A 26,425-nucleotide genomic window follows, 5' to 3' on the forward strand; every position below is an offset into this window, starting at 1 on the left:
TTTCTGTGGGTTAATCTACATATTGGTCTTTTGAAAAACCTAATCCTTAATCTGCTCACTGTACAAAAGAAGACAATTTGAGCTTGTTGCTATTTAGGTTATACGCACCTAGATACTTAGGAATTTCATTTAATAAAAAGATACCAAATAACCTCTAAATATGACCTGACTCCCTGCTCAGCGGGAAGCCCGCTTCTCCCTCTCCCTCTGCCCCTCCCCGCCACTCGTGCTCATTCGCGCTCTAATAAATAAAATCTTTAAAAATAAATAAATAAACAAATAAATAAGACCCGAATTTGCCCCTTAATTTCAGGCATATGCCATAAGAAGATACAGATCCTTACAGCCTCGCAAGCCCAACAGTATATTAAATTTGGTAGTCACACAGAACACATTTCCTTATTAAAATAGCCAAACCCTGGGCGCCTGGGTGGCTCAGTTGGTTAAGCGACTGCCTTCGGCTCAGGTCATGATCCTGGAGTCCCAGGATCGAGTCCGGGGATCGAGTCCGGGGATTGAGTCCCGCATCGGGCTCCCTGCTCGGCGGGGAGTCTGCTTCTCCCTCTGACCCTCTCACCTCTCATGTTCACTCTCTCTCTCATTCTCTCTCAAATAAATAAATAAAATCTTAAAAAAAATAAAAATAAAATAAAATAGCCAAACCCTGAATTTTTACTGTTAAATACTTATAAGACGCCAGGCCTGCCGCTGCTCTTCCTCACAGAGCAATGGGTAATAGCGAATTAAGGCTTTCTTGGCACTACAGCCTGTACTGGTCAGTATTTCCATGCAGTGTCCCAACTGCTCACAGTACAACATCTAGGCCAGTCTCAAATGCCACAGAAACCACACGACAGTAAGCATGAGCCTATTTAAGAGCTAAAACTACAGGGGCGCCTGGGTGGCTCAGTCGTTAAGCATCTGCCTTCGGCTCAGGTCATGATTCCAGGGTCCTGGGATCGAGTCCCACATCGGGCTCCCTGCTCCGCAGGGGGCCTGCTTCTCCCTCTCCCACTCCTCCTGCTTGTGTTCTCTCTCTCGCTGTGTCTCTCTCTGTCAAATAAATAAAATCTTAAAAAAAAAAAAAGAGCTAAAATTACATCTAAATAGTGTAATAGACATTTTGGAGACATTTACTCTACCCATAGGGTTCTTTAGTGCCTGGGTCCCTACACAGGTGTTTTCTTTCTTTTCTTCTTTTTTTTTTTTAAGATTTTATTTATTTGGGGCGCCTGGGTGGCTCAGTCATTGGGCCTCTGCCTTCAGCTCAGGTCGCGATCCCAGGGTCCTGGGATCGAGCCCCGCATCAGGCTCCCTGCTCCACGGAGAGCCTGCTTCTCCCTCTCCCACTCCCCCTGCTTGTGTTCCTGGTCTCGCTGTGTCTCTGTCAAATAAATAAATAAAATCTTTAAAAAAAAAAAAAAGAATTTATTTATTTATTCAAAAGAGAAAGAGAGGGAGAAAGAGAAGCAGACCCCCCAACCCCCAGAGCAGGGAGCCTACACAGGCGTTTTCTAATAATCAGCCCGCTTTAATTGAAACAGCTGCCCTTGGATTCTGTTCCTCATAATCGAACCGCCTTCACCAGAATGAAAGGCATTTACAAGTATATAAAATAGATATTAATTCCACCTTACCCAGGTCCAGAAATAGGTTCTATTTTAACATCCTTCAACTCTGGATGACTCTACCCATCATCCAAGTCCAACCTTTGTTCAGACAGGTTCTTCTCTCTAGGGCACTTGGAAAAATTCTCTATCTTGCCCCTAATTTCACTTTTCTGTCACTGAATAATATTAAGCAGATATGTTCTGTTGCCCCCTGATCTTAACTGGTTTCCCACTCCTACATTACCTGGGCTATATTCCTGGCAAAGCTCCTTTGACTCTCAAGAAATATTTTCTTCCCTATTCACTGTTTTCCAATGCCTAACTACTATACTCCTTTGTACTTTTAACATGTTACATATAAGAACTATATTATTCCATCTCTGATAGCAGACACAACACTACTTGTTTGTATCCATTATCAATCATCTCTAATGGCTTGTTCTAATCCTTATTATATAAACAGTCATCTGTTATATAACCAATGAGTAGACAGAACACAAAACAGAAAGAACAAGTCATCACATCTGTCAGGCGAAGCTGAAATTCACCTGACACATATAAACATTCCCATGATAAAAAAAAAAAAAAAAAAACAGTTACAACTTAAAAGTCTTCCACAACATCCTAGGTACCAAAAAACTGTTCCAGGAAAAATGACACTCTAAATATTAAATATTAGTAATCTATAATCTACTTTGTCAACACTAATGGATAATTTCTAATAATGGTATAATGAAAACATGGCATGGGAAAACTTCAAAGTTCATCACTTCTTCCTTGAAAAATGACTACATAATTTTACTCAGTTCTCCACATCTTCAATTGCTGGCTTACTAAATTCCTTCTTTTCTCTGAAATGATAATAAAAGAATTCACATAAAAATTTTAAATTATGGGGCGCCTGGGTGGCTCAGTTGGTTAAGCGACTGCTTTCGGCTCAGGTCATGATCCTGGAGTCCCTGGATCGAGTCCCTCATCGGGCTCCCTGCTCGGCAGGGAGTCTGCTTCTCCCTCTCCCACTCCCCGTTTGTGTTCCCTCTCTCGCTGTGTCTTTCTCTGTCAAATAAATAAATAAATTCTTTAAAAAAAAAAAAATTTTTAATTATGAACATGTATTCTCAAGCCAAAAAGTCATTAAAGAAAGAGATCTAAAACTGCTTATCGACTTGACCTTTTTATACCAAGGAAAGGTTATTTTCCCTGTAAAGGTACAAATGATTATAAGGCAATTAAAATCAAAAGCAAGTGTATCCTAAACCATTGACAAACCTCTTTTTTGTGTGTGTCAGCTTATTTCAGTTAAGAAACATGAGTCAATATAAAACTACTGTTTATAATCACCGCCAATGAGAAATCACTACTCTGAGCCAGAAAAATCATGAAATGTGTTAGCACTTCAGAGTCTTATAATTTACTGAGTCTGAACTATCATTTTATGGACTTCACATCCCTTTTAATTCTGAAAAACAGATTTCAGATCAAATTAGTTCTAACATATAAATATGCATAAATAGCATCCATTACATTCCTGAAGTAGAAACACAACAGACATATAACCTTCAGACCTTTATTTTATTAATATCCAGAGCAATATTCGGTTAAGATTCTAAAACTTCCATCACAGATGACCCTCCAGCACTAAACTGGATCAAATACAAAAGTGAGAAAGGAGCTAGAAGCACAAAGCCCTAGCTACATAGTTTCTCAATAGAGTCCTTCCTACCTGGCCATCACCCCCAAGTCTGGCCCCTCCTAAATAGGTAGAACAGGTAGAAAAATAAGTAAGTTCAAGGCTCTCTCTACCTATTCACAAAGAATACCAGAAAAAGTTCCCTTGGAAGTCCTAACCCACAGGTAATAACCAATCTCAGTTTCTTTTCTCTTTCTGCTTTTTCTCCCCTTTCTTCCCATAATCATCACTCTTGTTTTGCCCCATTTGAATGTCTTTAACCTAGTTTTTTACTTCTCTTTTTTCACTTTTTCTGAGTGGAGCATCTATCTGGTAAGACAGGATGTAAAAGAGAGAAATGATTTAAAAAGAAGTGAAATGGAAGATGGGAGACAGAAAAGATAGAGTGGGTTACATTTTTTAATTACCCCCATACCACACAGGCTGCTAATCCCTTTCCACAGAATACACAATACCACAATATAAAGCCGAGAATATCAAGGAACATGATTAAGAACTTTAAGAGATTTCTAGGACTAAAGAAAAGAATACTACATTTAAGCAAAAACAACTTCCTACTCCACAGTATCTTATTTTAAAACAAAGTCTAAGTTTGCTCAAGGTTCAAGAAAAAAAATTTAATTTCTTACATAAGTGCTGAAAGCTTCTGATGAGGCATTGGTAAACCGAAGAGACAGGGAAAAAAGCTTTCTCCTTGTTTGTTGTGACAAAGGAACCCTCCTTTCCCTGCCCTATCCCAGCCTACACAAATTCCAGACATGTGAGAGGACACAAGGACACATTATGGGGCCTGAAAGGCAGTACTCATCAGGACTCTAAGCATTCATTTGCAAGTAGGAACAAAACAGAAATAAACTGGACCAGTTCGTTGTATTTGCCAACATGTAGATGAAGCTCAACAGTAGTCTCCCATCACACTGAAAGTTGTATTAGACAAAACAATCATATAATGTAAGAGTATAAGGACAAGTACTTTTATAGTATGGAGGGAAGGATGATCCCTACCTCACATCATACATAAAAAATAGAAAAAAGATCAAAATATGAAAAGCCAAACTTTAAACAGTTAGAAAAGAACAACGAATAATAACTGAGGCAGAGGAAATGTGTCTTAAACAAGGCATAAAAAGCATAATCCACAAAGAAAAGACTGATATATTTAACTACATTAAAATTTTAAATGTGTGTACAACAAATGACATTATGAACAAAGTTCTTTAAAAATGAAGTCAAAATGCCTCTGGAGAGAGGAACTGGATGAAAAAACGGGAGTGGGAGAAAAACTTTTCACTGTATGTTCTTTTGTATTTTCTGGATTTTTGATTCATGTGAACATACTACCCATTCACAATAAATACATAAATAGATTTAAAACCTTAAATTAGAAAGCCATAAACTGGGGAAAAAAAAAAAAAACTTGTCATGCATATAAAAGGATTAGTATTCAGAACTTATCAATCTAAAATTTTATGTCTAAAATTTAGAAGAAAAATACACTCAAAGAAAATTAGACAAAAGATATGATCAAATAATTCATAAAGGAGGGGCCCTAAGTGACTAACACAATAAGAAAAGAATCTCAACTTTAAGTTACAAGGGTAGGGGTGCCTGGGCAGCTCAGTAGGTTAAGCCTCTGACTCTTGATTTCGGTTCATGATCTCAGGGTTGTGAGACTGAGCCCTACGACGGGCCGCATGCTGGGCATGGAAGCCTGCTTAAAATTCTCTCTCTCCCTCTCCCTTTGCCCACCGCCAACTCACGCAAGCATGCACACTCTCTTTCTCTCTCTCTAAAAAAGAAAAATAAAGTTACAAGGGTAAGCAAATTGAAGAATGGTATCTTTCCCCATCCATCATTTTGGCAAAAACTACCAGATTCAGGCAATATCTTTTTATTCCTAGTTTGCTAAGGGTTATTTATTTATTATCATGAGTCAGTGCTTAATTTTACCTATTTTTGTGCATCTATTGATATGATTTTTCTCCTTTATTTTGTTAATGTGGTGAATGACACTGATTAATGTTAAACCAACCTTGTATTTCTAGAATGTTGTTATATTATCATTTTTATATATTGCTAAATTTGGTTTGCTAATAGTCTGGGTTTCTCCATATACATTCACAAGTGAGACTGTTGTGGAACTGCTTTCTGAAAGTAGAGAGTTCCTATGAAATCTTTCATAAGCCAAAATGGCATTAAATAAAGAAGCAATTACCATTAACTTATATGGAAAATTTTTTTAGCATCCCCAGACCCCAAAATTAGCCCCTCTTAGCCTTTTTTGATCCCTTAGGACCTATTTTCCTGGTGGGTGCACAGAGTAAATCAAGATAAAGCACAGATGCCCACAGACACAGTTCCAACTTAGGACAGCTTGCTGCTGAGATGCTGAGTATAGTTCTCGGGGAAGGAGCTTGGGGGGGCCACTCTTGTTGATCAGGGTCTGAACTGCCTCTATAATGGCTCACTGGAAAACAAATGCTAAATGCTATTTTCACTTTTTGTCTGTTTTGTAAAAGTGGAAATCCTCTTTGGGCTTCTTTCATTAGTGAAAACAGGCACTAATGTAGGTCCCTCCTAAAAGCAAAGAGGCCTAACAAACGTTCAAAAAAGCAGGGGACACCTGTAGTAGCCCAACACCCCCTTCCACAGTTTCACTTTCTGTGGTCCACAAGCAGATAATCCCCCTCTTGACCTACCATCAGAAGATCAACAGTAGCCTAACAACTACCAAAAATGCCTACATCATTCACCTCACTTCATCTGATGACATAGGCATTGTAATATCTCACACGATCACAAGAAGGGTGAGTATAGCACAAAAGGTATTTTGAGAGAAAGACCACATTCACCTAACTTTCATTATATTAGTATTGTTCTAGTTCATTATTTACTGCTCCCTTTTATCTAGTTAGTAGATAAGAGATTTCTATTATACCTAGTTATTAGATAAGAGACCTCTATTAATCTCTTAATGTGCCTAATTTATAAATTAAACTTTATCATAGCTGTGGAGGTATAGGAAAAAAGTATATATGGGGTTCAGTACTATCCACAGGTTCAGATCCATAGGGGGCCGTCTTGGAACATAAAACCCCACGGATAGAGGGGGACTACTGTATTGTCTTCATTCGGTTTTATAGCAAGGTTGTGCTGGCCTTATAAAATTATTTGGGGAGAAGGTCTTATTTTTCTACTTTCTGAAAAAGTTTACGTGAGACTGGTGTTATTTCCTCTTTAAATGCTTGCTCAAGGGACGCCTGGGTGGCTCAGTTGGTTAAGCATCTGCCTTCGGCTCTGGTCATGATCCCAGGGTCTTGGGATCGAGTCCCACATCAGGGTCCTTGCTCGGCGGGGAGCCTGCTTCTCCCTCTGCCTGCCACTCCCCCTGCTTGTACTCTCACTCTCTCTCTCTCTAGCAAATAAATAAAATCTTTAAAAAAATAAAAAATAAAAAAATAAATGCTTTCTCAAATTGGCTGATGAAGCCATCTAAACCTAGAGTTTTCTTTGTGAGGTTTTTATGTATATATTCAATTTATGTTACAGGACTATCCAAATTTTCTATTTCTTCTTATATTAATTTTGGTAAGTTGGACATTTCTAGGAATTTATCTATTTTGTATAAATTTTCAAACTTTATTGGCATAAACTTGTTTATAATATTCTCTTAGGAACTTTTTTTTTTTAAGATTTTATTTATTCATGAGAGAGAGAGCGCATGCACGTAAGAAAGATCATAAGCAGGTGGAGGAGCAGAGGGAGAGGGAGAAGCAGGCTCCCTGCTGAGCAGGAAACCTGACACAGGGCTCGATCCTAGGACCCTGGGATCATGACCTGAGCCGAAGACAGACACTTAACAGACTGAGCCACCCAGGCACCTCTCACTATGGAACTTTGTAGTTCTTAAGAGGAACCATTAAAGGGCGCCTGGGTGGCTCAGATGGTTAAGCGTCTGCCTTCGGCTCAGGTCATGGTCCCGGAGTCCTGGGATCGAGTCCCGCATCGGGCTCCCCGCTCTGCGGGAAGTCTGCTTCTCCCTCTGCCTCTCTCTCTCTCTCATGAATAAATAAATAAAATCTTAAAAAAAAAAAAAAGAGAGGGACGCCTGGGTGGCTCAGTCGGTTAAGCGACTGCCTTCAGCTCGGGTCATGATCCCAGGGTCCTGGGATCGAGTTCCGCATCGGGCTCCCTGCTCTGCGGGGAGCCTGCTTCTCCCTCTGCCTCTGCCTCTCTCTCTATCTCTCATGAATAAATAAATAAAATCTTTAAAAAAAAAAAAAAGAGGAACCATTAAAAAGTTCCTAAGAGGGGTGTCTGGGTGGCTCAGTCGGTTAAGCGTCTGCCTTCAGCTCAAGTCATGACCCTAGTATGTCTTCAGCTCTGGATCCTGGGATGGAGCCTGGAGTCAGGCTCCCTGCTCAGCGGGGAGCCTGCTTCTCCCTCTCCCTCTGCCTGCCACTCCCCCTGCTTGTGCTCTCTCTGTCAAATAAATAAATAAATAATCTTTAAAAAGAAAGAAGTTATGTCCTCCTCTTTGTTCCTGATGTTGATAATTTATGTTTTCTCTTTTTTAATTTATGAATCTTATTAGAAGTTTATCAATTGTATTAGCTTTGTCAAAGTTCCCGCTTTTGATTTTGCTGAATCCCTTATTACATGTTTGCTGTTTATTTCATGAATGTCTGCTCTTATCTTTATTACTTCCTTTCTTTACTGGATTCAGGATAAAGGTGGTGCTGCAAATCAGTGGGGAATGGATGACCTTTTCACTAAGTGGTGCTGGAACATTTGGATATCTACAGAGGGGAAAAGTGAAAATTGATATCTATCTCACACTATACACAAAGATCATCAATTCCAGGTAAACAGCATATCTAAAGGTGAATAGCAGAATGATAAACCTACTAGAAGGTAATAGAGAAAAATACACTCTTGAACCAAGGCTGGGAGATTTTTTAAATAACTTTAAAATAACACATTAAAAATATTAACCACAAAAAAAGATTAACATATTTGAGTTCATTAAAATAAGAACTTGTGCTTATCAAAAGACATCATTAAGAAAGCCACAGAATAGGAAAATATATCTGTAATATATAGCAAAAAAAAAAAGGGGGGGCTCACCTGAATATACAAAGAATTCCTACTAATCAATAAGAAAAAACAAACAACCCAATAGAAAAACAGGCACGAGGGGTGCCTGGGTGGCTCAGTCGTTAAGCGCCTGCCTTTGGCTCAGGTCATGATCCCAGAGTCCTGGGATCGAGCCCTGCATCGGGCTCCCTGCTCCACGGGGAGCCTGCTTCTCCCTCTCCCACTCCCCCTGCTTCTGTTCCCTCTCTCGCTGTGTCTCTCTCTGTCAAATATATAAATAAAATATTTAAAAGAAAAGAAAAACAGGCATGAAATTTCAATAAAATCTCATAAGAAAAGAGTAGCCAAGGGGCACCTGGGTGACTCAGTAGGTTAAGCATCCAACTCTTGGTTTAGGCTCAGGCCATGATCTCAGGGTCAGCATGGAGTCAGCTTAAGAATTCTCTCTCCCTCTGCCCCTCCACCGGCTAGGAAGTATGCACCACACTCTCTCACTCTCCCTCTCAAATAAATAAATAAATAAATAAACAAAATCTTTAAAAAGAAAAAGTAGCCAAATACCCAATATATTCATGAAGGAAAAAAAACTGTTTAACTTCATTAGATATCAAGGAAATCCAAGTTTTAAAACAATGACATATTATTATCCAACAGAATGGATAAAATTAAAGAGAATGACAATACCAAGGTTTAGAGAAACTAAGTGTAATGCTTTTATACTGATAGCAGGGCTATAAATTGGTACAACCATTTTGGAAAACTGGTCTTATCTACTAAAGTTGAACAAAAGTGTGTCCTATGACCCCATCAATTCTAAAACATGCCTAACATGTGTAGCCACAGGTGCACCAAAAATCACAAACAAGAATGTTCACTGGGGCACCTGGGTGGCTCAGTTGGTTAAGCATCTGCCTTCAGCTCAGGTCATGATCTCAGGGTCCTGGGATCAAGCCCCGCATCCGGCTCCATGCTCAGTGGAGAAGTCTGCTTCTCCCTCTCCCTCTGCCCCTCACCCTGCTCACGCTCGCATGCTCTTTCTCTCTCATTCTGAAATAAATAAAATCTTAAAAAAAAAAAATGTTCACTGAAACATTAATTTCTAAACAGCCAAAACATCCAGCAGAATGATTTTTTAAATTGTGGCATATATAATGGTATATTTTACAGCAATGAAAATGGACAAACTCCAGACATATGCATCAGCATGGATGAATCACATATAATGATGAGCAAAAGAAGTCTCACACACACCCACCCACCCACACACTACTTACTAAGTATGCAATGACATTTACATCAAATTTTAAGAATAGACAAAAGCATATTGTTTAGCAATACTTGCTTAAGTGGTAAAACTGTAAAAAGAAGCAAAGATATATTTACCATAAAATTCAGGATAATGGCTACCTTTGGGGGACAGTGATTAAGAGTAGGCAAGAGGGTATGAGGGGAATTTTCATGGTGCTAGCCATATTTTTGTGATAAATCACTGAGCTATGGAAAAAGGGAGATTCATCTGAAGTAAATATGGCAAATGTTAAGGTTTGTTGAAGCTGGGCAATAGGAAAATATTGATTATATTATTCTACATACTTGTATGTAGAATCACATCTTTCAAGACAAATTAAAAAAAAAGTAGCTTTGACGTAAATCTTGCTACTACTTGATGTAAATATCATAAAAAATCAAAGTTAATAGTAATGGTCAATTTCCTCATCATAAAAGTTTTTGCATAGATAACCAGAACCAGGAGAATTAGTAGTTAGGTATATAGGCATACAGAGATAGCAAGGACTCTAGTATTTAAATGCATGTATTTGGCAACCATCCCAAAGAAGGGTAAGAGGCAAAGCTTATCAAAAAGGATAATTTGGGGGCACCTGGCTGGCTCAGTCAGTAGACCATGCGACTCTTGATCTTAGGATCGTGAGTTCAAGCCCCACATTGGGTGTAGAGCTTACACTGGGGGAAAAAAAAAGAAAAGAAAACAATTTTCATTACCTACTTATCATCTGCTATGATTACTCTTACCACTAGATGGAACTCTACATGTAAGGCGATCTGCTTAGTGAAAGGACTAGAAACAGAATCCACAGCTGAAAAAAATCAATTACAGAATAATGAAATGCAAGTGCTTTTCAGGCATGTTGAACCCATGAATCTGCAAAATTCAAGGCAGTGGGGGGAAAAAAAAAAAAACTTATCCTGCAGATGTATCTTTTGGCTGACTGCTACCAAAACTGCATACCCACAAAACGAAATGTTTCCTCCCTAGTGAATTGCTTAACTTGATTTGTTCTCCAAGAACCACAACCTTGGCAACATCTATCAAAATACGAGCTATATTTAAAGCTGTCTAAATCTGACTTACCACCCTAAGAGAAGTATGTACTCTCTTACTACTTTTTCAAACCTCTGGCTCTGAAACATGGCTTTCATTGTGTCGCTTCTGGGAGAGCTGTTAGATAAGAATACATAGAAATATTAAACAAGAAGTTATTATTCTTCCCTTTTTCTATATATCAAATTTAAACTGGTATCATGAAAGCTGTATATATAGAGAAAGGATAAAACAGGTCCCATGTGTCCAAGCTGCCAGGATTTTTAAATAACAGAAACAGTTCAGAGTTAGTAAGTAGTACCACAAGATTTCAGGAAATTATATCCAATTTCTTAGACAAAATTTTTGAAACATTTACATTCTAAGGGCTGCCCTTAGAGTAACTGTCCAAGGTTTTGTAATTAAGACCTCTTATCTCTAATTTAGACTCCAAAAGTCTGCAAAAGCATATCTGACCCCTATATTTGATCTCAAACTAATTTCAAAGTACTAGAGCAACTTAATCTGAATTAAATTAAACTAGTTAGAAATTGAAGAATTCCTGATTGCTTATCTTCTTAACCTTAACATTTTTTGGAAACCTGACCTAAGATTTCGCCCTATGGAATGACAATGCAATGTTCTCAGTCAAGAAAGCGAATTATACTTCCTCCAAGTATCAATAACACAAATTTACTGACATCTATTTACTTGTCAATTTTTATCCTTTTGGGTTTCACAAGAATTGGTATTAATTCTGTTGCCATCACCTCTCTCAATTTTTCTCCCTCAGGCAGAATAAGAAGAAAGTTTATTTGTATTAGAAAAATAACATCAAAATTCCCTATTTATTTGGAGAAAGTTCTATAAAATGCTTTGTTGACAATACAGTATCTCTTACCATTACCTAAAAGTTGTTTACCACTCAGAAAAGTATAGTCCAAACTTCAGGAGACTCTTTTCCAACAGACTTTAAATAATATGAGCCTCAGGCAACTAATACACAAAGTACTTCTATGTGTGATCACATCAGGTCCCAAAAGACTACTTCTAAATCCATTTGTTCCAAAGTCCAGAGTGATCCTATCCAAGAGAGACAGCAAGTGCTTTTGCTCTGGCATGTGACATTTGTATCTCACACAAGTTCTTAAAAAAGAGCTTCTATTACCTTAGTCAATATTCTATGAACCTAATCATAAATCTCTTCATCAACAAGCATAAGAAGGTGAAATCACAGTTACTCATGTGTCATTTAAAATCAAACTAACCATGATCTACTGAATGCTTTGTAATTTTAAGAAATTCTAAGGTATAGGGACAAGATACTAAACTAAGTTGCTGGCCTCCGGAAGCTTAAAATTCACTAAGGTTTTATTCTTTTTTTTTTCCCCCACTACCTCTGTTTTCAAAAATACAAGTAGCCAACTGCAGGTACGATTAGCACATGAGCACCTAGGAGGCCCAATGAGATGACTTTGAAAATTAGGATGCAAACAATTTTTGTTTTATTGCATTTGCATATGTACACACACACACACACACACACATTAGCCTCATTATTTTAAAGAGATCTTAGGGGGTGCCTGGGTGGCTCAGTCGTTAAACATCTGCCTTGGGCGCAGGTCATAATCCCAAGGTCCTGGGATCGAGCCCCACATCGGGCTCCCTGCTCAGTGGGAAGCCTGCTTCTCCCTCTCCCACTCCCCCTGCTTGTGTTCCCTCTCTCGCTGTCTCGCTCTGTCAAATAAATAAATAAGATCTTTTAAAATAAGTAAATAATAAAGAGCTCTTAGGGCAATTGCTAAAAATCCTTTGAAATTGTAAGTGTTTAGTCTTAAGCAACCTCCACTTTGGGAAAACACAATATACTTTCCCATTCATTCTGAATGATACCAACTCTTGAGATGATGTAGTGTTGAAAAGATGGCATTCTAATATATGAGTTTTTTTTTTTTTAAAGATTTTATTTATTTGAAAGAGAGAGAGAGAGAGGGAGGGAGCATAAGCTGGGGGGGGGGGGCGGCCAGAGGGAGAAGCAGACTCCCTGCTGAGCAGGGAGCCCGACATGGGACTTGATCCAAGGACCCTGGGATCATGACCTGAGCCGAAGGCAGACGCTTAACCGACTGAGCCACCCAGGTGTCCCAATAAGGGGCCTTTTTTTTTTTGGTTGGTTTTTTCAAGAAACATAAAATGTGTTCTCCACCTATTATCGGCAAGCCCTTTTCAAAACATAACCCTAAATAAAGGGGGGTGTACAGGGGGTTACTAAGATAGTGCAGTGCACATCTGTTATTTTTGCATCCCCAACATCTATCTTCCCTTTCCTCTGATAACATCACCCCAATTTTCCTTTGGGCAATAACCTCTCCCCATCTTTCAGTATATGTGGTTTGGTGGGTTATCCCTACTCCCTGGGCAGCAAGTGTGAGCACCTGACCCAGGCTTAACTAATCAAAACATTCTACCCTCCTCATTGACTGAGGCAAAGGCCCATAAAATCAAAAAAGGAGAAAAAGACTCAACTCCAAGACTCTTGCTGGATGCTAAGATGGCTAAACCTATGGAATGCCAGATTGAAGCTGCTGGTGGTCGATTACTGCCATCTTTGGTGAAGAACTTACCTTTTCAGAAAGCAAATACACAGGAAATCAGATCTAAGAAAGTAAGAGGCAGATGCCTAGTGACATTGAGATTTGAGAATTTCAATACAGATTAAGCCATGCTTGATCTACCCCCTGGACTTTTCAGTTTCTTGAGCCAATCAATAGCATCTCTTTGCTTAAGCTAGTTTAAGTTGCTGTCACATATAACTGAAAGAATCCTAACAAATATAAATGTTAAAAATGTCAGCTGCTAGTATAAATCCAAGCCCCTCTGTGGTCATTTTGGTTATTCTCTCTCTCTACCTCCTTCTTGGGAAATCTCTGTTCTCTGAGATCACTTCTTGCTGGGCTCATTATCACCCCTGCCTCCAAAGCCTACCCCTGTGGCTGTGGCTGGCAGCCTCTACTAGAAAGTCACCCTCTCTTCTCCATACTGTCGTTTTTTAATTTTTGTCTTATCTCCTGTGCTTCTCCCTTCTGTACCATTTTTCCAATGCTTCTCAGTTTTTCATAAGCCAGTCTTGGTTTTCCTGACAGATGTGAACTTCTGTTCAGCCAAATGCACCAATCACAGCACACGGCATGCAGCCTTTGGTTCTTCAGCTCAACTCGTTTAAGCAATTTTCATTGTTCTACATTATTCAAAAGTTCTTTTTAAAAAACAGCAAAACTCAGGGCGCCTGTGGATCAGTCGTTAAGCGTCTGCGTTCAGCTCAGGTCATGATCCCAGGGTCCTGGGATCGAGCCCCACATCAGGCTCCCTGCTCAGCGGGAAGCCTGCTTCTCCCTCTCCCACTCCCCCTGCTTGTGTTCCCTCTCTCGCTGTCTGTCAAAAAATAAAATAAAATCTTAAAAATAAATAAATAAATAATAGCAAAACCCTCCGTGCGCCTGGGTGGCCAAGTCCGTGCACCTGGGTGGCTAAGTCCATTAAGCATCTGCCTTCGGCTCAGGTTGTGATCTCAGGGTCCCGGGATCAAGCGGCTGGAGCCCAGCTTTGGGCTTCCTGCTCAGCGGGGAGTCGGCTTCTCCCTCTCTCTCTGCCCCTCCCCCTGCTCATGCTCCCCTACGCTGGCACTCTCTCTCAAATAAATAAATAAAATCTTTTAAAAAAAGGCAAAACTTTCAACTGAATGCTGTGTTACACCAAATAACTGACACTGATGTTAAATTTAAATTCAGGATAAAGGGTGTTCCAAAGATTCAGGTACAATAACTAGTCCTAGAACAAGACCAAAAAAATTACTGTACATTAGACCCTGGCAGTAACTCTTTTGAAATTATGTATATTTCAAGATCATTACAAACACCAATTTCTGAAACCTCATATAACTACCTATCAGAAGCTCCAGGTAAAAAGATAGGGAAATGTGAAAGTAGCTTGCTCAAAGACACACACTGCTTTGAGAGAAAAGTATCAATAAACAACACACCCTCTGGGATCTTTGCAAGTCTGAAACTGCCAAGAATAATAAGGTAATACTAATACTTTAAATACCAGCATGCCTCAAAAAATAAAATACAGATAAACAATAGTTATTAGGTTAAACATAATTTAAGACTCTTGCTCCAGGTTCTTTAATCCAGGAAACAGTCATTCTACTTGCAAAGCATACAGACCTTTACAAACTTACATGCAAATAACTGTGTCAATGCAAATTTAACCACCAATCACTTTCTTGTCCTGACTTCTTTCTGTCCCTCCTCATCCATTCAGATCCTACACACTATCTCATACTTGTCTATAAAGGTCTTAGGAAGTGCTGCCGCACGGGAAGCACGGAACCGGAGGGAGATGATTCTCCACATGTGCCAGCTATGGATTTAATACCTCTCACCCATCCTTGCCTACTCTGCAAAAATGGAGCTGGAGCCTTTAGGTATATTTCCTTCTCCAGCTGGCACAATGTTGAGCATTATTAATAAAGAGCACTGGAGAGACACTGCAGGAGGAAGCAGCTTTCCCTTCCTGGTTGGAGGGCGCTCCGCTGGGCAAGTTCCTGCAGTATGCACAGCTCCACCAGCACCAGCTCCCGCAGCAAGGGCAGCTTCTCCAGTGACAGCCTCCTGCAGTCTCCAGCACTCAGCAGCATCCCTAAACCAGTAGCTTCCCTCCAACACACCTCCCTATGAACAGCTTTCCCCAGTACCCTCAGGGGTGGATTTCTAGTAGGTTCTATAAGGTGAATTTCCAACAAATTCTACCACAGCAACTTTTCTGCCATCCAATGTGAGCCATAGCCATGCTTTAAACAAGGTCTGGATCTCTTCCTTGTACATTCTACCTCAGCCCTAAGGATTATAGCCGATTCTTTTTTTTTTTTAACTTTTTTTTTAAGATTTTATTTATTTATTTGTCGGAGAGAGAGAGAGAGCACAAGCAGGGGGAGTGGCAGGCAGAGCAGGTAGAGGGAGAAGCAGGCTCCCTGCTGAGCAGGAAGCCTGATGTGGGACTCAATCCCAGAACCCCTGGATCATGACCTGAGCTGAAGGCAGACGCTTAACTGACTGAGCCACCCAGGTGTCCCTCTTCCTTTTTTTTAATCAAGGTATAATTAGCAAATAAAATTGCAAGATATTTAAAGTGTAAAGCATGATGAGTTTGATATAGATATATAGATATATATAAGCTGATTCTGATTATCTACTGTTTGTATAATCTTTAGAGATCTCTCTTACATCTTACTAGCCAATCCCTGTTACTCCAATCCCATTATAGTTAATAATTATTTTTTTAATAATTCTTTGTATTAAACATTCTTTGTTCAAATTACTATACAGTTTCTGTGTCCTAGTTGAACCCTGACTGATACATCAAGTAAAACTAGCAAACCAACAGCACAAAATAGATGGGCTCTGGCATTTCTAGAAAAAAACCTATCCTAAAAGATGGTTAATAAAAGTATAGTTAAGAGGGTTCAAGCAAGGTAACCAGAGGGTATCTTCAAGAAGAAAATGATGATCACTGCTGATTAAAAAAAAAAAAAGAAAAGAAAAAGCAGTAATTTAATCAACTATAATATGTTCCTCCCAAAGATAAAATGAGACAAGCTGAGGGGCGCCTGGGTGGTTCAGTTCCTTAAGCATCTGCCTTCAGCTCAGGTTGTGATCTCAGGGTCCTGGAATCAAGCAGACTGAGCCCCACGTTGGGCTCCCTGCTCATTGGGGAGTCTGCTTCTCCCTCTCCCTCTGCCCCTCCCTCCACCCAGTTCATGTGTTCTCTCTCTCTCTCAAATAAATAAATAAAATCTAAAAAAAAAATAAATAAATGAGGCAAGTTGACATACCTACCTTGCATATTCTTTATGCAAATTACCAAATTTGCATTTATCAATTGGCTTCTTGTGAGCCTGAATGGAGTTGGTCTCCTCAAACCCATCTAATGGATAAAATAGTGTCTGGACTTAAAATAACAACAAAAACAGACTGCCACTCTCTGATGACCACACAACCAACCAGCAACCTCCATCTTTAACATTTGTTAATTTCACAAATTCTACCAAAGGTTAGAGGCAAAGAAAAGTAAGCCACTTACCAGTTTATGCAGATTAATTTTAAAGATTTTTTTTTTTATTTATTTTTGCAAAAGAGAGAGCAAGCATGAGCGGGAGTGGGAGGGGGCAGAGAAAGAAGCAGACTCCCCCTGAGCAGGAAGCTGGACCTGGGGCTTGATCCCAGGATCCTGGGATCATGACCTGAGCCAAAGGCAGACACTTAACCGACTGAGCCACCCAGGCACCCAAATTTTAAAATTCTATTTCTTCGTCCCCTCTCCTTCACCAAGACTGGCCCTGTCTAAAAGTATAATGATCAAAGTCTCTAAGCCAGGTAATTGATAAAAATATAAAATTATTCATGGGACGCCTGGGTGGCTCAGTCGGTTAAGCGTCTGCCTTCGGCTCAGGTCATGATCCCAGGGTCCTGGGATCGAGTCCCGCATCGGGCTCCCTGCTCCACGGGGAGCCTGCTTCTCCCTCTGCCTCTGTCTCTCTCTCTGTCTCTCATGAATAAATAAATAACATCTTTAAAATATATATATATATATATAAAATTATTCAGATTCAAGAAAGACCACTGAAGAATCTATTCATCATTACCCTGCAGATAGGATTTGAAAGCACAAATACAAAACTGGATTCAGATATTTTAAATCATGTTTTCCCACTTGTGCATGTGAGAACAGGCAAGTCTTCTTAAGGTCAGTAAAGGTTCCGTCTATCACTTCTCTTGAAGGGCCACACTGCTGTCTTATTAGAGAAAGAACAATATAACAAAAAAGTCTTCAGGAAATTATGTGTTTAGTAACCAATATTCCATATCTAAAGTGTATGTAAATTAGCAGAATACAAACCCTTTCTCGCATCTATGGGCACCTTCCTAGTCCTCCAAAACCATTTCCAAAATGGGATGCAAGCATCCAGTAGTCTGTTCCTAAGCTTCCTGCTGTTCCTAAGTTCTAGGAGCAGGCTCGGGCCCCAAAACTTGGACACTGTTAGTATAGTAATTACAACTTATGACAAATGACAACTTATGACACATGTTATCACTACCACGGCTTGCTTTGCTTCCCTCCAACCCTGTATATTCCCATTTGCTTTTCCTGGTTCACAGCAGGTTTCTTTTTGCCCCGTGAATATCGAGGTTAAAAAGCCTGTGACTCTTTGTTATCAATTTCCCCTCTTCATTTAATAATAGTTATCACTTTTTTTATATATCTTTTCAATTCAAAAAGTACTGAGCTGTATTTCCCTACTGCCAATTATGTGGGGAGGTGGCTATAACTCCTTCCCTGCTTTATTTAGCCTTTTCTCTCTTTGGCCTTTGAGAGTCTTAACTATTTTTATATTGCTATTAGTAAAGTGGATAGCTTCTACTTGTAGATTCCCTTTTAGAATTGTCCACTTAAGAGTAACTTGAAGGTATAATTAAAGTTAGTTAAATTTTAAAGCATTATTCTACCTGATAAAGACCGGAAATAGAGGGGGAAAGGTGTTTACCATCAACAAGTCAAAACAGAAAATTCTTTACAGGCAGAGCACGTTTTTTGCTTAAGATTTATTTATTTATTTGAGAGAGGGAGAGCACACAAGCAGGAGGTCAGGGAAAGGGAGAATCTCAGGCAGACCCCGAACTGAGCATGGAGCCAGATGCAGGGCTGGATCTCAGGACCCTGAGATCATGACCTAAGCGGAAACCAAGAGTCAGACACGTACCCAACTATGCCACACAAGCACCTCCAGAGCAACTTTTTCTTTTTTTTAAAGCTTTATTTTTTTTTAACATTTTATTTATTTATTTGAGAGAGAAAGAGAGAGAGCACAAGAGGGGGGAGGGTCAGAGGGAGATGTGGGACTCGATCCCGGGACTCCAGGATCATGACCTGAGCCGAAGGGAGTCGCTTAACCAACTGAGCCACCCAGGCGCCCACAACTTTTTCTTATTTAGTTCTTTGATTAAAACAATTTAAAGCACTGCTAATTATTAGGAGCGGGCTTAAAATAATGATGAAGAAACAGAAAGCTAGTTCTTAATGCATGATCACATATTCTCCATTCAATGTGCAAATATATACTGATCTGTGAAATCAGACAATTCTTTCCTCTTCTTTATGGAATGAATACAAGGGGCCACACCACCAACAGAACATTAGAAAGATTAATATCTGCAGGGAAAAAAATTGTATGTATGGTATTTATCACCACAAGGAGTATTTTATGTCTTAGATAGGACTATTATTCATTCAGTACTGACCATCTACACAAAGCTAAGCATTGGGAATATGTAATAAAAATATATGTGTCCTGACCTCAAAAAAATTACAGAAACCCAAATTCTTTTATGATATGAAATTAATAAAATAGTTTCAAATCAGATAAGATTCTGTGAATACCTGCTGATCACGTAATTAATACTAGCACTTAAAATTTAAATTCAACTCAGAGTTGTGAGATCAAGCCCTGTGTCATCTCCGTGCTCAGCGGGGCATCTGCTTGAGATTCTCCCTTTCCCTCTCCCTCTGCCCTTCCACTGCCCCCCCTCTTCCCCCACAAAAAAATAAAAGCACATAATTTAGTGAACCTCATTTAGCAACTGAAAGACCTCAATCACAGCAAAAGAAAATACATTGGGGGGTGCCTGGGTGGCTCAGTCGTTGGGCATCTGCCTTCGGCTCAGGTCATGATCCCGGGTTCCTGGGATCGAGCCCCGCATCAGGCTCCGTGCTCCGCGGGAAGCCTGCTTCTCCCTCTCCCACTCCCCCTGCTTGTGTTCCTGCTCTCTCGCTGTCTCTCTCTCTGTCAAATAAATAAATCTTAAAAAAAAAAAAAAATTTAAATTCAATTGGCAACATCCTTGAAAGGAATTCAAACTACTCCTGCTATAGAATAATGTTTTGTCTTCAGTGTCTCATCACAATTCAAGATTTTAGAGCAGGATGAGAGATGAGCTGATTGAATTTATCAATCCCCTCTACAGTTTCCAAGCAAAAATGATCAACCATTTATCGGCACTTCTGAGAGTGAAAAACTCTTCCCTATAAGATACTAACTAACACATTCAAACATGTCTATCTCAGCTAGGGAACGAATCCAGTGCCCACTCATAAATCCAACTTCCCAAGAATTGGAATGAATCTCCCATTCAATACAAATGGCACCAAGTGACACCAAACCAAAAGGTTTACACTTTACACTGAGACAATGTAAATAAGCTCACTCTACTAAATTCTAATGTATATGTGTAATCAGTTAAGACATGTAAGGTCTCAAGACTGTAGCAAGACCACCTGGAAATTCTTTCTGGGAAAAGCTACATTTTGGTGTGCCTGTAAAAATTATGATTTCCTAAACTGCAGATCCCTCTGATCTGTTCTTTAGTTCTACCAGGAAAAAGAAAATCTATCACGTACTGAATGATTATTACCTGCTAGGCTCAGTGCTAAGCATTAAAAAGACTGTCTAATTTAATCCCACATTCTCTGGAGTAGACATCATTATGTCCATTTATAGGTAAAGAAATTGAAGCAAAGAGAGGTTTAAAACTTGGCCTGAGTATTTTATTCTTTTTGGTGCTACTGTAAATGGAATTGTTTTCCTAATTTCCTTTTCAGATAGCTCATTGTTAGTATATAGAAATGCAACTGATTTTTGTATGTTGGTTTCATATCTTGCAACTTTACTAAGTTTATTAGTTCTGTTAGTCTGTTAGTCTTTAGGGTTTTCTATATATAAGATCATGTTGTCTGCAAACAGGAACAATTTAAATTCTTCCTTTCCAATTTTGAAGCCTTTTTAATCCCTTTTCTTGCCTAACTGCTCTGGCTAGGACTATTTGCCTTAGTCCTTATCACCTCACACCTGTCAGGATGGCTATTATCAAAAACAAAAACAAAAGGCAACAAGTGTTGGTGAGGATGTAGAGAAACTGGAACCTCTGTACACTGTTGATGGGAATGCAAAATGCTGCAAGTGCTATGGAAAATAGTAAGGAGGTTCCTCAAAAATTTCAAAATAGAATTACTGTATGATCTAGCAATCCTGCTTCTGTGTATTTATCCAAAGTACTGAAATCAGGATCTCGAAGAATTACTAGCACTCTCATGTTCACAGAGGCACAATTAATAATCACCAAGATTATTAATGTCCATGGACAGATGAATGGAATAAGCGAAGTGTGGTATATACATAGAATGGAATATTACTCAGCTTTTTTTTCTTTTAAGATTTTATTTATTTGACAGAGAGAGAAAGAGAGATCACAAGTAGGCAGACAGGCAGGCAGAGGGAGAGGGAGAAGCAGGCTCCCCGCTGAGCACAGAGCCCGATGAGGGGCTGGATCCCAGGAAGCCGGGATCATGACCTGAGCGGAAGGCAGTCGCGTAACCGACTGGGCCACCCAGGCGCCCCTATTGCTCAGATTTTAAAAGAAAATTCTACAATAGGCGACATGGATGAACCTTACTGACATTATGCTAAGTGAAATAAGCCAGTTACAGGGAGACAAATGATTTCACATATATATGAGGTATCCACTGATACGAGATGATCTAAAATAGTCAAAATCATAGACTGAAAGAGTGGAATGCTGGTTGCCAGGGGCCAGGAAAGGGGGAATGGGGAGTTCCTAATTAATAGGCATAAAGTTGTAGTTAAGCAAGATGAATAAGCTCTTGAGATAATGCTGTACAACATTGTACCTACAGTCAACAATACTGTCTTGCACACTTAAAAATTTGCTAAGAGGGTAGGCCTCATGTTAAGTATTCTAAACCACAATAAAAACAATTTTTTTTAATTGGCCCAAGAACTCAAGCCCATTTCTAACGGACACTCCCTTGCACCGACTTTAACACAATAAGCTGCCTGGAAGCAGATTAGAAGGTACTAACAGAGCTCTCTCCCAGCACTGTGTGACGTTAGGGAATTCGCTTAACAGCTCTGGACGTGAGTATCCTCGCCACCAAAATGAGTCTCAGCGCAAAGGCAACCCGTCGGTCTGCAGCCCCGGCCACGGGCCGACCTCGCACCGACCTCGCACCAATCAGCGGGACCAAGCGGAGGTCAAGCTGGATCTCAGCTCCTGAGCCAGACCGCAGGCGTGAAAGGGCGAAACGCCGTAGGAGGAAAGAACAAAGCCTGGCCGCGCTGGGTCACTATGACCCAAAGGAAAAGCGTCAGTACGACCAGCCCACGGCCTCGTTTCCTAGGCAGCTGGACCAAGAGCTCGGCTCACCTCGGGCGGGAATCACGGGCTGGCACCTCCCCTACACTCTGCGCCTCAGTCGCCATCTTAGTCAGCAAACTTCTCTCACCGCCCCCATCTCCGGTCCCGCCTCCACGCCTTTGGATTGGCTAAGGTGTTTCCCCCTCTTCCGTGCGATTGGATGACTAAAAATTTCATGATCTTATTGGTCTATTCAAATAGCTAACGGTTATTGGTCGCCCCCAGCCCAGGCGGAAAAGGGTTGGGGAGAAGACCCAGCCCTGAGGCCTGCTGGGAGTTGTAGTTTCTTGTTTTGATGAACCTTTCCGATTCCACCCACTTTTTAAGTTCTGGTCAGAAATCCCAGCCTACGCTCAAATTAAGTCCGGATGTGAAATCTCAGAATTGTAGAACTGCCGAATTTGAAATTGACTTTAAGAACAACTCTCTAAATACAAGATTCGTTTTGTCTTGACACAGAGATACCTAGAAGAGTAGGTACAGCACGGCAATCAACAAGTACATGACTGGGGGCGCCTGGGTGGCTCAGTCGTTGGGCGTCTGCCTTCGGCTCAGGTTATGATCCCAGGGTCCTGGGATCGAGACCCGCATCGGGCTCCCCGCTCAGCGGGAAGCCTGCTTCTCCCTCTCCCACTCCCCCTGCTTGTGTTCCCTCTCTCGCTGTCAAATAAATAAAATATTAAAAAAAAAAAGAAGTACTTGACTATTACATTTCAATCGCAGCCAGCTTTCTTCAGACAGCCACACAGCGTAGTGGTGGCTCACTTCTGCTTCTTCTTACACGCTCCCTTCTGGCTACCCAGAGAACCCGCAGGCTTTGCCTCTCTGGTCCGAAACAAGGAACCAAAAGCTCCATAACTTTGTCCCTGAATGCTCAGTGATAGAAATAATCATAATTATGCTTGCCTTCCCTGATTCATGAGCTTCTGGTAAGGATTAACAGAGGCAACAGATGTGAGAACATTGTAAACTTAAACCATTAAGGTTTTTTCTGTACTATTTTACCATGCTGGATTTTTCTAGGGATATTTTTCCTGTGGTTCCTTCTGACATGCTTTCACCTGAGGTTCTACCAGCATTCTCCTCCTCCACTAAGCTCTACCCACGTGTGTTTCAGTTTCTCAACAAACTCTTCCCTGCCTCAAGCCTTTGCACTTGCTTTTTCTGGCCGGCCCATTTTTCCCTTTATTATTGGTCAGATCTCAGCTTAAATGTCACTGGTTGGGACGGCTTCCATGGTCCCCACTGTATAAATCAGTTTGCTAACTACGCTTTCACAGAGCACTCTGCACTCGCCCTTCATAGCTCTTATACAACTTAAAATTATATAGTTGTTTGTGTGATTATTTATTTTAATATGAAGGTTCCCAACTAGACTTCCTACCACACATGGGCAGAGACGACATCTTATTTTGCTCCCCATGGCTTCTGGCACATAGTGACCTTTCAATAGTTTTTGAACAAGTGAATAAATAAGTCCTCAGATATGATCCAAAATAAAAGTTGAATCACATGTTCTAATAGGTTATTTCAATTGATGAATTCATATTAAAAATTTGATGAAAGTGTCAAAATAAAATTGCTTTATTTTATGTTTATTCTGTGTTTTATGTTTAACAGAATATCTTTATTGAGCAAATACATGAAAAGAAACACAAAATTCAACAAACATGTACCAGTGCAATTATTGGTTGAACCCAAGACCTCCTTGGAAAATCCAGGCTGCATATTTGGTATATATACAAAGCAAGGAATACAAATTCTGCAAAGGATTTCTCCAAAGTATGAACAAGTTTTTGTCCCAGCCCCCTGATACCCAGCATCAACTGACTGACTGATTGGATTAAACTGATGCTTTCACACAGAAGAAATGTTCAAAACTTTAAAGTATTACTGCTACAACCAAGTAGAACACCATACAACACTATTTTCTGGCTTATCTGTTTGGATGACATTTTTATACAAAGTCCTTAATGTTTGGAGAAATGCAGCCCAGTATTAAGAGCAGTAAGCCTACTTTCAAATCCTAGCTCCATTACTTCTAACTGTATGACCAACAACTTACTTAACTTTCTGATTCCTTTTCCTCCTCTGTAAAATGAGGATAATAATTCTCAGAGCAGGGGCGCCTGGGTGGCTAAGTCGTTAAACGTCTGCCTTCGGCTCGGGTCATGATCCCGGGGTCCTGGGATCGAGCCCCACATCGGGCTCCCTGCTCAGCGGGAAGCCTGCTTCTCCCTCTCCCACTCCTCCTGCTTGTGTTCCCTCTCTCACTATGTCTCTCTCTGTCAAATAAATAAATAAAATCTTTAAAATAATAATAATAATAATTCTTAGAGCAGTATTGTGAAGATTTAAATGAGATAATCTCTGAAACGCTGCTTAGCCTCACAGTGTGTGGCACATATTAAAACTAGATATATATTCAAGGTAATGTGATGAATGTTAAGAATGCTAAACTCCCGGGGTGCCTGGGTGCCTCAGTCGTTAAGCGTCTGCCTTCAGCTCAGGTCATGGTCCCAGGGTGCTGGGATCGAGCCCCACATCAGGCTCCCTGCTCAGCGGGAAGCCTGCTTCTCCCTCTCCCACTCTCCCTGCTTGTGTTCCTTCTCTCCCTGTGTCTCTCTCTGTCAAATAAATAAATAAAATCTTAAAAAAAAAAAAAAAAATGCTAAACTCCCTTCTCAGATACCACTTCCATCTCCATTGCTGTGGGATAAGAACCATACATTACACTTACAGTTATACTTCAATCAGTTACCCCAGAGAGGAGAGTGTTTCTCCTCAAAACCAACTATTCCGCTGTGATTTATGATGAAAAGCAAGTATTGTTGCTGAGTGCTGTAAAAGTACTCCCCAGGGCACCTGGGTGGCTCAGTCGTTAAGCGTCTGCCTTCGGCTCAGGTCATGATCCCAGTGTCCTGGGGTCAAGCCCCACGTCGGGCTCTCTGCTCAGCGGGAAGCCTGCTTCTCCCTCTCCCACTCCCCCTACTTGTGTTCCCTCTCTCGCTGTCTCTCTCTGTGTGTCAAATAAATAAAATCTTTTAAAAAAAATAAAATAAAATAAAAAAGTACTCCCCAGCCAGCAAGTCTGCCCTGTTTCTGCAAGGGTGTCCTGGCTCCCCTGAAATCATCCTTACTCCATTGAGGTACTGATTGCCAGCCTAGTGATAAGGATGGCCGTCCAGCAGGTATTCATGAAAAGTTCAGAAAGTCATCTTGTTTCCAACAGTCTGGCTGAACAAAAGGTCACAGGAAAGTGGCCCCAGCCCTCAAGGAGTTACAGCCTCAGGGAGATAAAATGAACACACATAAGTCACATACAACGGAAGGCAGATTAGAATTACCAAGGACGAAATATTAAAGCAGAGAAAAGACTCCTAGGAATTCAGAAGTATGGAGAAGGGAAGAAGGCCAGGGCTCCAAAGGGTGGTTAAGATCCAGGGCATGGATTTGAGTCTGCCACAAATGTCATGTGCGGGCATCTATCTACCCCCAACGAGCTTCAAACACCTTTTTATATTGTTTAATTATACAAATAACACATGAAGATGTTTCCCTTGTAAAAAAAATTTTTTTAAATAATACAGATAAAATCTCCCTTGTCAACCATCCCTATGTTCTAGTCCCTCCTCTAAGAAAATACCATTTTCGGTTTAATACGTGTCCTTCCAAATCTTTTTGGAACATTCATTCAAAAAATATTTATTGAATGCCTAGTATGCACTGTTCTAGGCCTGGAAATATAGTTGTGAACAAAGCAAAGTCCTTCTCTTGAGGCATTTCTTTCCTTTTCTTTTTTTCCAGTTAATCTTTTTTTTAGTAATCTCTATACCCAACACGGGGCTCGAATTCAGGACCCCCAGATGAAGAGTCACATGCTCTACCAACTGAGCCAGCCAGGCGCCCCTTAATTTTTAGATAAATGGTGATATATTGTACATATGATCTTTATAGGTGCATCTCGGAGATCTATGTCAGTACACGGAGACCTGCCATTACCCTTTTGAACTGTTGTGTAGTATTCCACCTTACAGATGCTCCCCAGTTTATTTAAACTACCTCCTCCAGACATAAAATAGGTTTATGTCAATCTGGATTGCAAGCACTGGAAACAGACTTTGGCTAACAGAACAGAAACCGGATTTGTTGGAAGGTTGAAGAGCTGGCAGGAAGGAAGGGGGCTGAGGAGCAAAAAACCCAGCCAAGGTCACACCGTGCCACTTGACTTGGCACAGCCACCCCTCCACTGATTTCCCATATCCTTGGGTCTCTGCATCACTCCATGGAGAGGAAGAGTCAAGGGTGAGAACATCTGATCAGCTGGACCGTGGTCACCTGCCTCCCCTCTTCTGCCTGGAGGAGAGCCCTATCCCCCACC

At 40.4% G+C, this 26,425-nt stretch overlaps 1 protein-coding gene across 4 annotated transcripts in view; it reads right to left on the reverse strand.

The window, feature by feature from the left end:
* The window catches only part of ARHGAP19 (Rho GTPase activating protein 19), a 66,027-nt gene extending 43,863 nt beyond the window's left edge, over nucleotides 1–22,164 (reverse strand). For all 4 annotated transcript variants that reach the window (XR_006791354.3, XM_045878539.3, XM_064595104.1 and 1 more), the window contains exon 1: nucleotides 22,054–22,164. Coding sequence is in view for 3 of the 4 variants with exons in the window: in XM_045878539.3 (XP_045734495.1) it covers nucleotides 22,054–22,109 (56 nt within the window). In the remaining variant the exon portion in view is untranslated. The remainder of the gene's footprint in view (nucleotides 1–22,053) is intronic.
* Between the last annotated feature and the right edge of the window lie 4,261 nt (nucleotides 22,165–26,425).

The sequence above is a fragment of the Mirounga angustirostris genome, unplaced genomic scaffold (genome assembly GCF_029215605.1).
Source record: "Mirounga angustirostris isolate CCGP_5_RB_7025 unplaced genomic scaffold, mMirAng1.0.hap1 SCAF_6, whole genome shotgun sequence".
Lineage (NCBI taxonomy): Eukaryota > Metazoa > Chordata > Mammalia > Carnivora > Phocidae > Mirounga > Mirounga angustirostris.